Source organism: Rissa tridactyla, chromosome 5 (genome assembly GCF_028500815.1).
Source record: "Rissa tridactyla isolate bRisTri1 chromosome 5, bRisTri1.patW.cur.20221130, whole genome shotgun sequence".
Lineage (NCBI taxonomy): Eukaryota > Metazoa > Chordata > Aves > Charadriiformes > Laridae > Rissa > Rissa tridactyla.
Window position 1 is genome coordinate 41,623,379 of NC_071470.1, and position 16,894 is coordinate 41,640,272.

General features: G+C 71.0%; 3 protein-coding genes across 3 annotated transcripts; 2 read left to right on the plus strand and 1 right to left on the minus strand.

The window, feature by feature from the left end:
- Positions 1-5,614: 5,614 nt before the first annotated feature.
- TLX2 (T cell leukemia homeobox 2) lies at positions 5,615-9,367 on the plus strand. Its single transcript, XM_054203137.1, has 3 exons — positions 5,615-6,011; positions 8,476-8,713; positions 9,151-9,367. Exons 1-3 carry the CDS (start codon positions 5,615-5,617, stop codon positions 9,365-9,367), a joined length of 852 nt encoding a protein of 283 aa, XP_054059112.1.
- A 1,490-nt stretch (positions 9,368-10,857) lies between these two features.
- On the plus strand, positions 10,858-11,798 carry LOC128910188 (alpha-internexin-like). The gene is made up of 3 exons (XM_054203139.1): positions 10,858-11,070; positions 11,480-11,604; positions 11,693-11,798. The coding sequence occupies exons 1-3, from the start codon at positions 10,858-10,860 to the stop codon at positions 11,742-11,744; spliced, it is 390 nt and encodes a 129-aa protein (XP_054059114.1). The 3' UTR covers positions 11,745-11,798.
- A 1,372-nt stretch (positions 11,799-13,170) lies between these two features.
- On the minus strand, positions 13,171-15,902 carry LOC128910328 (interleukin-12 subunit beta-like). The gene is made up of 7 exons (XM_054203400.1): positions 15,801-15,902; positions 15,380-15,449; positions 14,760-14,981; positions 14,354-14,462; positions 14,095-14,276; positions 13,824-13,972; positions 13,171-13,375 (listed from the first exon to the last, which is right to left on the minus strand). Exons 2-7 carry the CDS (start codon positions 15,447-15,449, stop codon positions 13,214-13,216), a joined length of 894 nt encoding a protein of 297 aa, XP_054059375.1. The 5' UTR covers positions 15,801-15,902; the 3' UTR covers positions 13,171-13,213.
- Between the last annotated feature and the right edge of the window lie 992 nt (positions 15,903-16,894).

Consider the following 16,894-nt stretch of genomic DNA (forward strand, 5'->3'; position numbering starts at 1 on the left):
AGGCAGTGGCGTCGGAGCATCCCGCCCTGCCAGCCCCCGTGCCTGCCCAGCTGCCTGCAGCCAAAGGGGCACGGGGACCATGCGTGCTCCCCACTCCTGCAGGACCCCCTCCCGCTCCCCACTCCCGTCGCTCCTGTGAAGGCCCGGGGACTCGGCTGTCACCCTGCTGTAAGAGCTGACCATGGCGGATGCCCCCCACCCGCAGGGCTCCCCCAGCCCGTGCAGCAACCCCTGCCTGTGCCCCTCCCCAGCCTCCCCATCCCCTTGCTCGCAGCCCAGGGGAGCTGCCAGAACCAGGATTGGTGGGTGGGTTTGCAGGGGGGGCTCACGCTGCACCCCCAGCCCGGGCTCCCAGCGCTCTCCGGGCCAAGGGGGCTGCCCGGACCCCCGGCTCCGCTGTCCCCCACCTCGGGGGGGCTGCGGCCTGCGGACACCCGGCGGGGAGCAACCCCCCTCCCAAGCAGCTCGGGGCCGGAGTCACCCCGCAGCCACCTGCGCGTCCCCGTGGCACCCGGCTCCTCCTCCCCGAGGAGGCCGCGCAGACGCCGACGGCCACCGTGACGTGCGGCCGGGGCGGCTCCGGCCGTCGGGGCCCCGGGAGCCCGCGGTCCGGCCGGCGGGGCCGCCTCTCGCCCTGCGCGGTGCTGCCCGCGCTCTGCCCCGGCAGCTGCACCGGCCCCGTCCCGGCCCCGTCCCGGCCCCACCCGCCTCACCCCGCGCACCCCGGCCGGGTGCCGGCGCCCACCCCGGGGCGGGCGGCGGGGGGCACCGGGAGTGTTTCATGCGGTTAAGAAGTGTCTGATTGAGGCAGGAGGCGCCAGCAGCTCCCCCGGGAGCCGCAAGCCAAGGACTGGAGGACCAAATGCAGGCTAAAGTAATCCAATCTGGGCTGGCTTCATCTAATTAGCCCAGAATTAACCCAGCAGCCAGAGAGGAGCTGACTGTCCCTACAGTTTGCCAGCGGGTTTGGGGGGAAGCAGGAGGAAGAAGGGGACGTCCAGCGGTAATGAGATTACAGGGGGGAGCGGGCGGGAGCGGGCGGCTTGGCAGCATCTTGCCGGTGGTAACGTGGGGCCCTTCCAGGCCTCCGCCGCTTAATTGCCGTGCGCTGGCCGGCGTGCGGGGAGCGGGCTGTCAGCGGTGAGGGGCAGGCAGGGACCCGTTTTAATAACTCTTGCCCCGGCAGCAACACCTGAGCTTGGCAGAAGTCCCCGCGGGGGACTGGGGACACCGGCACGGCCAGCCCGCGGGGATGGCTGTGATTGGCAGCCCCGGGGCTACGGGCACCCATGGGCACAGTGGGGGATGCGATGAGGAGCTGGTGGTGGAGGGGAGGGTGCCACGGGAGGCCCGGCAGCTCACGGGGTGGCTGCGGGGACAGGCAGTGCCGCCGACAGGTTCCCTGTCGTGGAGTGGGGTGGGAACCAGACCCCAATGTGCCCACCCCCTTGCCTCCCAAGTCGGCTTTCGGGAGTGCTGGGGGGCCCTGGAGTGGCGTGGGGGGTCCAGAGCGGTGGGATACTGGGATGCAGCTGCACTCCACACCTTGCAGGAGCTGGTACAGCAGGGCCAGGTCCCACGGTGGCCACAGGCAGAGTCTTGTGGCCAAAGGCTGATTTCCCACCTGGAATCAGGCAAATGCCTTTTCTTCTGACGTATCCCCTCGAGCTCTCCCTGACACCCAGATGCCAGGTCACACTCCTGCCCTGGCCTGGGGATAAGTCCTCTGTGCCCTGTGGGGACCCCCAGGTGCAGTCCTGTGGGCAGGAGGGAACATGAGCCAGGGACCACAGGGGTGCTCGCAGTGGCCAAGAAATGAGGAGCAGGTTTGTACTGGTGTGCTGGGGGGCTGCACCCCTCCCAGTGCAGGTGCGTGGGGGTATCCCTGCCCAAGGCCTCGCTGGCCATGTGGTGCCAGGCTGGGGGCAGAGCCAGGGGAGCCTGCGTGTCCCCCCCTGTTCAGGCTGCACTCTGGGGACCCTCTGGGGACCTGGGGGACAGGGAAAGGGAGATGGCCCTGTCCCGGCTGCTGGTGGTGTGAGGGTCACTGGGCAGACAGGGCCAGCAGCATGAGGAGGTGACAGCAGGGGGTCCTGGGGCCAGCGGGGTCTCTGGAAGAGTGACCCCCTGCACCCATAGCAGCGGTAGCATGGGGCTCGCCGACTCTTGGAGCACCCTCAGACCTTCCCCCTGAGCCCTCGGGGCTCTCCCCGCCCTGCGCCACCTCGGAGCGGCCCTAATCACAGTGCTGGAGGGAGCTGGGCAGGGGTGTCTGCCCCAGCTGAGGGACTGTGTGTGCTGCCAGCCCCCCTGCTTGGTGGTGCCCGTCCCAGTCCCCGGCTGCAAAGACCGCCCATCCTTCCAGAGCCAGTGCCCGGCGCTGGGGTCCCGCCCTGAGCAGGGGTCGGGGGGAGCACCCACCCAGTGAGGCCCCGGCTAGGGGTGCTGCCCAGCAGACCCCCGTGGGCGCGGGGCGGACCGTGGCGCAGGCAGGCGCCGCATGAGCCCGCGCCGCCCCCGGCCCCATCACCTGCCCCCCAATCCATCTCCTGGGATCGGCAGCATTCCAGCCCCTGGGCACGACAAACATCTGCCTCCTGCTCCAGGTTTAATTAACCTGCTGCCGCCTCCCTCCCCCAGCACCAGGCATTTCCTCCCCACCACTGCTCGGGGGCCGGGGCAGGCGCTGATGGAGCCTGGGCCAACGCCAGCACCAACACCAGCACCAGCGCAACTGCCAGTGCCAAAGCCAATGCTGGCTGCACCCCACAGGGTCACAGCGAGCCCCTCTGCCATGGCAGGCCCACAGCTGGTGGCTCTCTCTGGGTGGAAAAGCTACAGCCGTGCCGTGAGCACGCAGCTGGAGCACCAGGCAGGTTTCTCCCAGCACCCGCCAGGCCGTGAGCAAAGAAATGCCGGGAAACCCCCAGGGCCCAGCCCGGCAAGGCCCTGTCAGGGCAGGGTCATGGTGCTGCAGGCTGGAGTGCAGCGTCCCCCTCCCCTGCCGAGGCATACGGGGACCTGCACCCTTGGCATGGGCCTTCCTTGAGAGCAGTGGGAAGGGAAAGTGCCCCAGGCATGGACAAGGGCAGCTCTGCACCTGCCCAGCACTGCGAAGGGATGCAGGCATGGCCAGCTCAGCATGACGTGAGGGTCGGGCAGGGCAGCGTGCCCCCAGCCTGGGCAGGGATGGAAGTGTGTATGTGTGTACGGGTGCATCCATGCTGTGCAGTGTGTGTGCAGCTGTGCTGTAGGCTGTGCATACACACACATGTGCAGGCAGCTGTACCCTGCTGGGATGTGTGTTTATGCATTGCCACCCCATGCCGCTGGGTGAGTGTGCACTGCGTGTAGCCCCAGCTGCCCGTGGCCCCACAGCCCGGAGGAGCTGTGGGTGCAGGGATGGTCACCCAACACTGCGGCAGGTCTGGCTGAGCCCGGGTCCACCTGGTGCTCCCAGTGCGTGCGGTGCCTCTGGGACGTGCAGTACATTGTGTGCAGTGCCCCCGGGATGTACAGTGCCCCCGGGGCGTTCAGTGCCCCCGGGGTGCGGCAGCTGCGGCTCCCGGTGCTGCCGTGATTTACAGGCGTAGGCCCCGGTAATGTCATTTGCCCCAGACCGGTGGCGCCAGGGTGGCCGGGCGGCCGCTCCCCCCCGCCGGCCCCTGCCCCGGAGCCGTGACCCGCCGCCCCGAGCCACTGCCCGCCCGGGAGCCGGGACCCCCAGCCCGGGAGCCGCGAGGACCGACCCGCGGGGGCCGCCCGGCCGCCCCACAGCCTCGACCCACGGGCAGACCCCTCACTCACGACGTGGCTGTCGCGATAGTCTCCGGGAGGCCCGGCCCGGCCTCTCTCCGGTGGCCGTTACCGCCCGCCGGCGGAGCAGGGCCGGTCCGCGGGTCGGGGCCGGGGACGAGCCAGCCCCGAGCGGCACGGTCGCACCCAGCGCCCGGGCACCCGGTGGGTACGAGCGTCCCGACGGGGCCGGTCTGGGTTCCGTGCCCGGGAATGACGGGTCGGGGGGACCGGGGTGGGTGTCCCGGGAACGGCTGGTTAATAGGAACCGCGGGTCCGCGCTAACGGGAACGGTGGGTCCATGCTAACGGGAAAGGCGGGTCCGTGGGAACCAGAGTCCGTGACTCGGGAACAGCGGGTCGGGGGAACGGGGATCTATCACCCGGGAACGGCGGACTCGGTGGGAATAGGATCCGTGACCAGGGAATGGCGGGCCTCTGGTAAAAGGGGACCGTGCTACCGGGAACGGCGGGTCCAGGGGAAACGGGATCCATGGCCCGGGAACGGAAGGTCGGCACAACTGGCGTCGATGTCCCGGGAACGGCGGGTTCTTGGGAAGCGGGGACCATGCTACCGGCAACGGCGGGTCGGGAGTAGCGGAGTTCGTACCACCTGGCAGGGCGGATGGGTCCGTGCCCCGGGAACGGCGGGTCGGGGGAACCGGAATACGTGTCCCCGGGAGCGCGGGTCCCTGCTACCGGGAAGGGCGGATTGGTCCGTGTCGTGGGAGCGGCGGGGTCGGGGGAAGCGGGCTACGCAGCACCGGGAACGGCGGATGGGTCCGTGCCCCGGGAGCGGCGGCTCGGAGGGACCGCAGTCCGTCCGGGAGCGGCGGCTCGGGGCAAACCCCGTGTCTGTGTCCCGGGAGCGGCGGCTAAGAGGTCGTTCTGAACGGGGAGGTCCGTTCGCTCCGCGGTGCGAGGGATCGATGGGATCGGGCTCGGTGCGCCCGGACAGCGGCGGCTCCGGGGAACGAAGCCTGTGCGCCGCGGGAGCGGCGGGCGCGGTGCCGGTCCGTGCGCCCCGGGATCAGGGATAACGGCGCCGTGGTCGGCTCCGTGCGCGCCGGGACGTGCAGCCGTTTGCGCCCGGGAGGACGGCGCGGCCCCGGCTGGGCGCCCCGACGCCGCCGGAGCCTCCGACGGGGCCGCGGGGGAAGCCGGTGCGCGGAGAGGCGCCGTTATCGCGGCGGCTGCGGTGGTCCCCGCGGCGCCCTTTCGTTGCTGCGAGCCGGAGGACGTCCGGCGGCTGCCCCGGCGGCGGAGAACGGGGTCGGAGTGCGGCGGGGCCGGGGGGCGTCCCGAGGCCGTGCGGGGCGTCGTGCGCTCGAGGCCCGACGGGCCGCGGTGGAGCCGGTGGGGGAGCCCCGGGCGGGCCGGGGCCCCGGTGCCGCGGCGGAGGGGGGGCGCCGGTGGCGGGGCGGAGCCCCGGGATGCGCGAGCCCCCGCCCCCGGGGGCGCGGGGCTGTCAATCACGGGGGGCGGCCGCCAATCAGGGCGCGAGCGGCCGGGATTTTGGCAGGTCCAGATGGAGCGGGGCAGAAAAGCGCGCGCCGCCGGGGCCCGCCGCGCACCCGCGCTCCCGCGCCGGGGCCGCCAGCAGCCGCGGGCCATGCCCGGGACCCGGCCACTGCCCCGGACCCTGCCCCGGACCCAGCCCCAGCCCCGCCGGGCCCGCACCGGGCGCCCGGAGCCAGCCGCCCCCTCTCCCGTCCCCGCCCGGGGCCGCCCGCCGCCCCCCGCCGCCGCCCCCCGCCGCCCCCCGGCCGCAGGCGGCCCGGCCATGCCCGCGCCCTGCCGGCTCTGAGCGCGGCCGGGCGATGGAGGTGGCGGCGCTGGCGAGGGAGGGCGGCGGCCAGGGCCCCCCGCCACACGAGCCCATCAGCTTCGGCATCGACCAGATCCTCGGCGGCCCCGAGCCCGCGGGCGGCGGCGCCGGGCCGGCCCGGGCGGCGGGGGAGCCCGACTACGGGCTCTACGGCGGCGGCTACGGGCCCGCCTGCTCCCTCGGCTCCTACAACCTCAACATGAGCATGAACGTGAGCGTCAACGTGACCCCCGCGCCCGCCGCGCCGCCCGCCGGGGTCATCCGCGTCCCGGCGCACCGGCCCGCGCCCGCCGCGCCGCCCGCCGCCCCGCCGCCGGTGCCCGGGCTCTCGGGGCTAACCTTCCCTTGGATGGAGACGACGCGCCGCATCGCCAAGGATCGGCTCTCAGGTGAGCGCGGCGGGACGCCTACCGACGGCTACCGACGGCTACCGGCGGCTCCGGCGGCGCGGCGGGCGCGGAGCGGGGCCGGGGTGGGCGCAGACAGGGGCCGCGCCGCCCGTGGGTACCGGTCGGCGTTGTCCGGGGGCCGTGCGCTCCGCCGGTTCCTCGCCCGCCGGCCGCGGCTGCCCCCGCCCCGCTGCGCTCCGCCGGGCGCCGCCGTGCCCCGGGCCGGGCTCTCTCCGCCGCGCCAAGCGGCTGCCGTCGGGGCCCGCGGAGAGCGGCTCGGGGCTGGCGCTGGCTTCGGCAGCTCCGCCGCCGTCCCGCCCCGGCTCGCGGCAGCTCCCGGCAGGGGTTGGCCGGGGTCCGGCTCTGAGCAGCGCCCGAGGGGTCCCGCCGTGCTCCAGCCTCGGGCTCGGCTCCGTGTTTGGTCCCTTCCTTGGGCCCGGGGGACACCGGGAGCCGGCTCCGTCTCACCCGTAACAGGGAGGCTGCCGGGGGCTGTGAGATGCGGGCTGGAGGCAGCGGCTGTGTCGGGAGCAGGATGCAGGGACCCGCCGTGGGGCTGCGGGGCAAAACCCATCTGCGTGTGGGGCTGGTGTGGGGAGCAGGTCCCCCTGTCCGGTGTGCCCCTTGGCGACGGGGCAGGCGGTGGGGGTCCCCGTGGGGCCCGGACGTGGGAGGATGGGACTTGGAGGCCCGTGTATGTGGGGACAGGCGCAGGGCACGGGGTGCGGGTGCTGTGGGAGAGGCCGGGCTGGTGAGTGCTGGGGCTGGGGAGGCTGGGTGGCGACGCAGGTGTCAGAGAGGCTGTGTGGGGGCCCGGTGCTGCCGGCAGAGATGGGACCTGAGTGCCCGTGGTGGGGGCTGGAGCACACAGTGCTGGCGTGAGGGTGCTGGTTGCTGCACCCCAGAGGAGAAGGCGTGGGGTGCTGTGGTTGGGGTGCTGGGCAGTGGGGCTGCGTGCCGGCCGCGTGCGGGTGCCAGGGAGCCCTGACGTGGCTCGGCTCGGCTCGGCTCAGCTTGTCTCCTTCCCAAGATGGCGGCACTGCCACGTCCGCAATGCGCGGCTCCATGCGGGGACGAGGCCGGCGGCCACGCAGGGCTGGAGGCCGAGCGTTGGCTGCAGGGGCACTGGGGTCATGTGGGGTGGGAGGCTGGGGGCCATGGGGGCCCAGCCTGGGCGCCAGCAGAGCCGGGTTCGCCTCCTGGCCCACTCCGCCATCCCAGCGGTGACGAAGCACCGTCCCTGCGCAGGGGTGGCGGGTGACGTCCCCGTCTCCTGCCTGGCGCCAGCAGTGGGTGGACGGGGCGGCCCCTCCCCGGCACGGGGTCTCCCAGCCACAGCCATCACTCAGCGCCGCTGGCCTTGGGGTGGTCTGCGGGCTGTCAGCATCTGTTCCCGGCGAGGGGCCGCCCCGCGCAGGGAGGGGGCGCGGGGGCCTTCGTCCCCCCGACTGCGCGGCTCCACCTGCGTCAACTGTGTCCGCCCCCGCCGGCGGGCAGGCTGGCCTCCTGCCCGCGCTGCCTGCCTGGGTGCTGGCAGGAGGGAGGGTCCGGCCCCACGGGGAGGGTCTGCTGGGCGCCGGGCTGTCCCTGGGGCTGCTGTGGGGTCTTGCCCCACGTCCCTGCAGCATGGGGTGGTGGGGCCCCATGGTGGCCCCATTGGCCTGGCCATGTGCAGCCCTGCATGTGCAGTGCTGGCACCGACGAGGGCCGCCGTGCTGCGGGGCCGTGGCTTGGCCATGGGCCACCGTTGGAGCAGGAGGGGAGTGGGAGCTGGGGGCTGAACCCCTCCAAGCTCTCGCCTTCCTCCCCGCAGCTTGGCTGCCCTGATGCTCCCTGTGGCTCTGGCTGCATCTGGGGCTGGAATGTGGCACACTGGCCACGCCGTCCCTAACTCACACCCTGGCCGTGCAGGGACAATACGTTCCCCAGCCCCCGGGCAGCTGGCAGTGGCCAGACGGATGCTGCCAGCATGGAGGGATATGTCGGTCGCCTCCTGATGGCTTCTGGGGCCCTGTCTCCTCCCCAGGAAGGCTGGAAGCCCCGGCAGTGCTGCGGAGGCTCCTCTGGGGCCGCAGCAGGGCTCAGCACATGGGGAAGGGGGGGTTTGTGATGCCAGGAGCCTCGCTGGCTCCGCATCAGGTCTGGGACCGGGTCTACCCGGCCGCCCCAGGCTGGGGGAGCAATGGGGACATGGCCGTGGGCTGGGGATGGACCCTCTTGCCACATCTTGAGCTGCACCACGTGTCCCTGGTGCAGCTGGGGACGACTCGGGGTCTCCTCCTCCCCTCCTCTCTGCCAGGCAGCGCTGGCGGCCCCCCCGGAGCTTCCTGTCCCCATGGCCCCGAGCACCCCCCTGGGCTCCCGCCCTGCCGGGGCTGTGCCCGCTCCCGCCCTGCCCTCAGTGGGGGCTCTGCCCGTCCTGTGGCCCTCCCTGAGCCACCCCTCACCCCGCCTCTGCCCGCAGCCGCGCTGTCGCCCTTTGCGGCGACCCGGCGGATCGGGCACCCCTACCAGAACCGCACGCCGCCAAAGCGGAAGAAACCGCGCACCTCCTTCAGCCGGGTGCAGATCTGCGAGCTGGAGAAGCGCTTCCACCGCCAGAAGTACCTGGCCTCGGCCGAGCGCGCCACCCTGGCCAAGGCCCTCAAGATGACGGACGCCCAGGTCAAGACCTGGTTCCAGAACCGCCGCACCAAGTGGAGGTAACGGGGCCAGGCCTGGGGTGGCCGCCGCAGCCCCCACAGCTCCGACCCGCTGTCCCACTCCGGCACCACTGCTTCCCATGGCTGTCATCCCCCGGCAGAGGCTGGGCTGGGGCGAGATGGGGTTTCTGTCCCCGCTTCATCCCCTGTGTGTGGCTGGGTGAGGGACGGCGGTGCCGAGAGAGGGATGGGGCTGTGGGGCACTGCTGGACTGGTGCACAGCAGTGCCGAGAGAGGGATGGGGCTGTGGGGCAGAGGCTGTGGGGCACTGCCGGACTGGTGCACGGCAGTGCCAGCAGCAGGACGGACTGTGGGCAGAGGCTGCAGGTCGCTGCTGCGGGGCAGAGGCTATGGGGCATCGCCGTGCCGGCACACCATGGTGCCAAGAGAGGGATGGGTCAGCGGGGCAGTGCCGGACGGGCCGTGTGTGCTGGCAGGAGGCAGACGGCGGAGGAACGCGAGGCGGAGCGCCAGCAGGCCAACCGCCTGATGCTGCACCTGCAGCAGGAGGCCTTCCAGAAGAGCCTGAGCCAACCGCTGCCCCAGGACCCGCTCTGCATGCACAACTCCTCCCTCTACGCCCTGCAGAACCTGCAGCCCTGGGCTGAGGACAACAAGGTGACGTCCGTCTCAGGGGTGGCCTCTGTGGTGTGAGGTCCCCCGGAGAGCTGTGGACATGCCGGGAGGCGGCGGTGGGTGCCCGCGGTGGGGTCTGAGCCTGGCACCTCTGGCCCGCGGCGGGGAGGGGGCTGCTGCTTCCTGGGAGACCCTCCCCATTGGCAGCCCCCTCCCTGCCGCAGGCCAGCCCCCTTGGGCTCCCCCTCAGCCAACCCGCAGCTCCGAGTGGGCGGACGTTCCCCTGCCATTGGACTCAAAGCTCTGCCTGGAGCACTGCTGCGGGCAGTGCCTTGCCCGGACACCCCCGGGAGCCCAGGGCTGGGTCCCCCGCACCACGTGGGCCTCTGCAAGTCCAATTCCCCCTCCCCAGGGCCCCTAGCTCCAGGGGCAGCTCCTCGGGTGGTCCCTGCTCAGGACCTGCTGCCTGCCCATCAGCGGCTCTCCCAGCTGGGCCAGGCCCCTCTCCCCCGATGGCAGCCACAGCCCTCATCTCACCCAGGGTGGGCTGAGCGGGGTGCGTGGTGGGCCCCCGCATTCCTGGTGATGGGGGCTCCCCCTGCCCTCGCTGGTGGCCACCACAGGGTCTGCACCACCCGCACACACTTGCCTTATCCTGATTGGAGTTTGCGAGCTCTGGCTTCCAGCAGTGGCCACCAGGCTGGACGAGGAACCTGGCCCCGCAGCCCCCAGTCCCCCCAGCGGTGTGACAGACTGATGGACTGGGCTCATTTGCCCCGTGGGCTGGGCTCCCTGGCATTCTTGGCCCCCGCACCCACCAGTCTGACAGCTCCCTGCGGCCCTGGGCCTGGACGTGCCCCTGCAGCACCCCACGATGGACTTGGGGTGCCCCTGCATACCAAAGGACTGCACCAGCCCCCCCCCGAGCGGGGCTGCCCTTGTGCCTGCCTTCCCCCCGCCAGTGCCTGTCTGGCTCCCAGGACGCCCTTCACCTTGGCCTCGTGACTGAACCTTGATCTGGCGTGACCCACAGCACACTCGTGGGGAGGCAGAGGGGTCCACTGGGGGCTGAACCCCCCCCCCCCCCCCCCGCAAATGTCTTCCCACCCTCCCCCCCGCCCTTCCCTGATGATGCCCTGAGTGTGCCCAGCACTGGACGGGGACCCCCTCCTATACCTTAACCCCACTCCAGCTCCGGCTGGGGGCCCTGGTTGATGATGGAGGGGGTGGGTGGGGTCAATAGCGATGGCTCTGACCCTAAACTTGACCTTGACCTTGACACCACCCCCCGCCCCCACCCCCGACCCCGCCGCTGTCCATGGTGCTGCAGACGCTGCCTGGGGGCCGGCGGGAGCCTGCCCCCGTCCGCAGCCCTTGGGCTGCGGGCGGGGGCAGGCTCCCGCCGGCCCCCCACCCCCGCCCTGGCTACCGGGAGGAGGAGGCGGGCAACCGGTGCCGGTTCCCCGGCGGCGGGATTGGCTGCGGTTCCGTGACGTGGCCCCGTTTTTACCGGGGGTGTGTGGGGGGGCGGGGAACGGCTGCGGCGGCGCCGCCGCAGAGCCGCCGGGATGAGCGCGGCCGAGGGCTGGCCCCGGTCCCGGTGGGGGGGCGGCGGCGGCGGCGAGGCGGTGCTCCGTGCCCGTGCCGAGGCTGCCGGGTACCGGAGGCTGCTGCGCGCCCGCGCTGCCGAGGTGGAAGCGCTGCGCGGGGCCGTGGGCGCGTTGCACCGGCAACTGGAGGGGCTGCGGGACCGGCGCAGCGGGGAGCTCGCCAAGTACCAGGTGCGGGGTGTGTGTGTGTGTGTGTGTGTGTGGGAATGGGGTGGTGCCCTGGGGGGAGTATCTCGGGCGGTTTGGGAGGGGGCACATGGCTGGGTTGGGGGGAAGAGGGGGGCGAGACACCGGGATGCAGAGCCTGGATGCCCGGAGGAGTGGGGAGGGAGGGTCGGGATGGGGCTGGGAATCCGGATGGAACTGGGGAAGGGGGGGTGTGTGTACAAGTAGGGCAGGGGACGCCGTTCCGGGCAGGGCAGCGGGATGGGGGTCGGGATGGGGCTGGGAAGCCGGGTCCGTGCGATGCGTGGGTTGGGGTCCGGGGTTCCGTGGGGGGCTGGAGTCGGTGCAGGGGCCCGGGGGTCCGTGCGGAGCGGGCCGGGGGGGTCCCGGGCATTGCTGACGGCCCGGCCGGCAGGAGCGAGTGGCGGAGCTGGAGCGGGAGATCGGCGAGGCGGAGGCGGAGATGGCCCGGTGCCTGCGGGAGTACCCGGCGCTGCTGCGGCTGCGGATGGCGCTGGAGGCGGAGATCGCCGCCTACCGGTACGCGGGGCGGGGGGTGAGGGGGGGTGAGGGGGGGTGGGCGGGGCGGGGGTGGGCGCGGGGTTCAGCCCGAGCCTGTCTCTTGCAGGGAGATGCTGGAGTGTGAAGAGCTGCGCTTGGGCTGCCTGGCCCCACCGTGACGGGACCCCCGGCCCCGCTGCGGGACCCCACGCCCGGGCCACCAGACCTCGGACTTCTGCACCCTTGGGGTCCCCCGAGTCCCCACTCACCTGGGCCTTGGGACCTCCACCCCTGGATGCCCAGGGTATGGGACCCCTGGACCCTCTGGAATCCTGGTGCCCTGGTCCTTCTGTCCCCCTGTGCCATGGGACCCCTGGACTCCTGGGACCCCTGGCTACCTGGGTTCCCCAGACTCACACCCCTGGAGGCCCCATCTCCCCAGGAGGGCAGCGCCCACGGGGCCGCACACTCTCACCAGCCTCTCCGGAGCAGCAGCGGGGCTGGGGTCCCGGCCCTGGCCCGTGCGGAAGCACCTCAATAAAGCCCCGTGGCATTACCTGGAGCCAGCCTGTCTCTGGTGGTGGGGCAGCATCCTCCGGCCGGGCCCTGCTCTCGGGGCACCCCGCTGCACTCTCGGGGTCTGCAGCAGAGCAGGGGCCTGGAGTGGCTCCGTGGGAGCCTGGGTGCCCAGCCCGTGTCCCATGGGGGCTGCCTGGCTCTGGGGCCTTGACTCCTTCCCACCTGGCTGCAGCCCCTTACCCCCAGGCTGGCCACCCCATGGGGATGCCAAGTGGGACACATAGTGGGGGTCTGGCCATGTGGTGGAAGGGACTGTGCTCCACCAATGCTGGTGGGTGACACCCCCACCATGGCCGTGTCCTGCCCCAGGATTGGCATTTCTAGGGTCAGGCAGGAATCCTGCACCCTGGGATGGGGGGACAGGGTGCTACCCCCCAGGGCATGCCCCCTTGGTGTAGGGCAGCACCTCAGCAGGGGGTTGCCACAGAGCAGCCCCCACAAAGGAGGCAGACCTGGGGGGTTGATGAGGAAAAAGGGCATCCAGAGTGCCCGTGTGGCCCGGCAGACAATTGGGCAGGGATGTGGGGTCCTCCCACCCAGGATAGGACCATCTGACCTGGGCTGTCCCCAGCTGGGCTGGAGTGTGTGCGCTTGTGTGTTACATGTCTGTTTTCAGCCGTGTGTAAGGACCCCCCAGGCTGAGCCCAGCAGCCTCAGGGAGTGGGGGCCCCTCAGGGAGCTGTGGGGCAGTGGGGTCCTTGCACAAGCCTGTGGCTCACCGTGGGGCAGGGGCCAGTCTGGGCACCTTGAGCAGAAGGGCAGGGCAGGCAGGAGCCCTGCCTGTGGTGTGCCCAGCTGGAGCCCACAGAGTCTGGGGGCCAGGTGGCCCAGCACCCCCCCACCCCACACAAAGACTGACCAAGGTTCATCGTAGTAAAGCCCAACACAGCTCTTTTTATCAGAGGTAAAATGCCTCTTCCAAACCACACGAGAGAATGGGAAAGTTGGTGTTGGCTGCCTGTGGCTGCCACACCCGGGGGGTGCCCCCCCAGCCCTGGGTGTCCCCATGCACAGGGTGCAGTGGGGTAGGGGATGGGCACAAGGGGGAAGGGGGTGTCTGTGCAGGGGGTCAGCGCCCTCGGAGCTGGCGCTGCTGGGCAGCATCGACATCCTGCCAGGCGCTCCAGGGGCTCCAGGCGGGGTTGATGTAGGGGTCCTGGCAGCTGATGCGCACCCGCTGCGCACGTTCCTGCAACTGTGTCTCCTCTGCGCCCTCCACGTACTTGTCGACCTGCAAAGCGGGGCAGGTCGTGGCCTCAGGGAGCACCCCAGCACCGGGGGTATCTGGTATGGGTACTGAGGGAGGCGAGGCTGCGGGGAAGGTGGGAGAGGGCAGGAGCAGGGCTTGGTGCTGGGGGCAAAGGAGTGGGAGACACCGGCACCTCCCCAACCCGGGCAGTGATGCTGCCTTGCGTGGGCAGTGCAGGGAGGGGTGGGCAGCAGAGGTGACGGCCAGGAGTGACAACTCACCACCCCAAGGAGGGAAGCAGCGCAGTGGGGAGGGGGCCATTGCTGAGCCCCCCAGCAAGTCCCTGTTCCCAATGGCACCCCTGGGTGGAGGGAGGAGTCCAGGCTGGGGATGGGGCTGGGGCTGGGGCAGGGAGAGGATGGGCACAGCAGAGCGAGGACATGGGGTGGCACACGCAAAGACAAGCTAGGCACAGGCATCCCACAGTTACCTGGGTGCCGTTGGGGAGCTCGTACTGCAGCCGGTAGAGCAGGGCAAAGTAGGATTTGGGGAGCGGCCAGGAGGCCGGGGGGGCCCAGGCCAGGTAGAGCTGCTCCCCCCGCCGCTGCACAGTCAGCTCCTGTGGCGGGTCGGGCCGCACTGCGGGCAGAGCAGGGCTCAGCATGGGGCAGCACTGCCCAGCCCCAGGGCTGAGCCCTCCCACGGGGCACTCAGTGCCCCGAGAACCACCACCCACCCCCCCCCCACTGGTCTGAACTCACCAATGTCACGGATGAAGAAGTGGATGGAGAAGTTGAGGTAGGAGGTGTCCGAGAGCCCCTCCAGGTGCAGCTCCAGCGGGCGCAGCTCCTCAGCGAAAGGGCAGAAGGAGGGGTCCACAAAGCTGGCGCTGAACTGGCCATGGTGGCCGGTCGCTGGCACCCACTCCCCCGAGGAGCCGTCGCTGTTGGGGGGAGGCAGATGTGAGGGCTGGGTGGCCACGGGGCTGGGGCTGGGTTGGGGGGTCTCTGTGGCACCCACCTGCGTGTGAGGCGGGCGCGGAAGACAGCGGAGTGGGGGCCAGTCCAGGAGCAGTGGAAGGAGCCACGGTAGGATTCAGCCTGGCAGGAGACGTTCATCCTTTTCTCGCCTGGTGGGGCCAAGGGGCAACACCTCAGGGGCTGCCTCTTCCCTGGCACAGGTGAGGCTGCCCCATGGCTGGGCTCCCCCTGGCCCCCCTCAGCCCTGCCCAGTGCATCCCCACAGCCCCAGGGGCTGGGCACAAACATCTGCAGATGCCAAGAGCATCTCCTGGTCCCCAGCCTGTCCCCAACTCCCTGCATCGCCCTCCCTGCCCCATCACTCCCCATCCACCCCCTTGCTTCCTCAGTCGCGGCTCCCCCACCCGGCCATGCCAGCCCCCTCATGCATGCCCGGCTCCACGTACGGGGTCTGCTGACCACCAGGTAGGTGGCATCCAGCAGGATAGTGCCAGCCCAGCAGCTGTAGTTGCCCGTGGCTGGCAGGTCCAAGCCAGAGATGGTGAGAGTCTGTCCCTGAGCGTCAAACTCGGCCATGAGCTCCATGTCCCCGTTCTGTCTCCAGGTTACTTGCTGCTCCGAGGTGTTGCATTTCAACACCACGTTCCCGTTCAGTTTCCCCACCTGAACTGGAGGTGAAGGGCAGAGACTGGGGTCAGAGATCGGCTATGGTGTGGGCAGCCTATCTCCCACACCATCTTGTCCCAACACACCGCATCTATCCTTCCCCACAGTCCCCACCCTTCCTCATCACACCACATCCATCCCACCCTGCCCCATCACCCCACATCCACCCCATCCCCACCTTTCATGCGCTTTCATGCCCATCTTCTACCTCCGCACCCCACCAGAAGGGCTGCCCCGATGGGCTCATGTTGCCCCGTATCAGAGGGATGGAGGATGCCGGCGCTCCCCGCTCCCTCCAGCTGCTGTGGGGGTCCTGTATTGTCTGTCTGTCCCCCCGCCCCCCTCCCCGGGGTGTCTCCCCTCCAAGGCCTCCCCTGTGCCCAGGTGGGGCAGGACTCACACTTTGGGGGGAAGGCAGTCAGGGCGTCCGCAGGAGCGAGGCACAACATCAGCCCCACCAGCACCAGCATCTGGGAGGGGAAGGGCAGTGGTAGGGGAAGGGGAAGGGCAGCCTCATGCCGGGGAGCGGTGGACAGCCGTACCCCAGGGGAAGGAGACCCGGCCAAGATGGGATGCAGCCAGCAGGACCAGTAAGGGCAGGGTAAGACGGGGAGCGGTGCAGTGTGGGGAGAGCCCCACACAGGGCCAGGCAGCCGATGCGACACCCCAACCCTTCCCACTGTGGCCCCCTTGGGTGTCCCCCCTGGCAGGGGGCTGCAGTGTCCGCCTGGAGCAGCACCTTCCCGGGGGTCCCTGGTGCCCAAACCCTCCCGGGGCTGCAGTGCAAGCGCCCCCCCGGCAGCCCTCCGTGCTGTGTTTACCTTGTGGCCGTGGTGTGCGCTGCTCCGGTGGGCTCTGCATGGGCTGGGGGTGGCAGGCAGCTGGGTATATACTGAGCCGGGACCCCGCGGGGCTGCCCCAAGGTGAAGCCAAACCGCAGAAGCATCACAGTTCTCAGAAGAGGTGAAAGCTGCACGGGGAGGAGCTGCGAGCCAGGACCCATGCTCAGCCCCCGACCCACCCAGCCCCAGCCTTTCTGGGACTCACCATGGGTACTTCCCAAGCCGGGGGGCTCCGGGGACCCGCTGGCCCTGCCCTGACCGTGGGCATCATGGGGGCAGTGAGGATGGGTCTCCTCCCCAGAACAGCCGGGCACCTGGGATGGTGACGGAGCTCCGGGTGCTCCCAGCTCCCACAGAGCAGTCCTGAGCTTTTAGGGTTTTCACATCACTGCGTGCCACACGGAGCACCCACAGCCCCTTGCTGTGGCGGAGCAGGGGATGGGGCGTGGGGAAGGGACCACCGAAGTCCAGCAGAGCCTATCCTGGAGGTCCGAAGAGGGGCAGGCGTGGTCCTTGGCCCTGGCCAGTTGGGCTGCGGTGTGTCCCTGAGGAGAGGGGTCCCTGCAGAGGCTCAGCGTGCTGCACCCAGCCAGGCACGGGTAGCACTGGCTGTCTGGCCCTTTCCCTCCCTCCCAGGGCCACGCAGCTGCGCTGGCCGCTTGTCCCACAGAACGCTGTGCCGGGACAGGGACGTGGGGACAGAGGCAGCCACAGCCACCAGCCTTCTCTTCGCCGTCCCCGGGAGCACTAGCCCAGCTCTGCTGCACGGCTGCCTCCGCTCAGCCCGGCGAGGCACAGCCCCTGTGCCCACACTGGGCACCTGCCCCGGCCCCCAACGCCTGCGGCCCCAGCCCAAAGAAAGGGCACAGGGCAGCCCCCCCATCCCAAGGGCAGGCGGCCCGAGGGTGAGGAGGCGTGAGTTGCGCCCTGCTGCTCCCGCTCACGTACTTTCTGCAGTTCCTAGAAAGCGAAGGGGAAGTTCGGGCTCTGAGGAGGCTGGGGGGAGGCCCAGCCTGCACCTTTCCACCCCAACTTCGAGGCGCTGCGGGTAGGGACAGGGCAGCGGAGCCTCC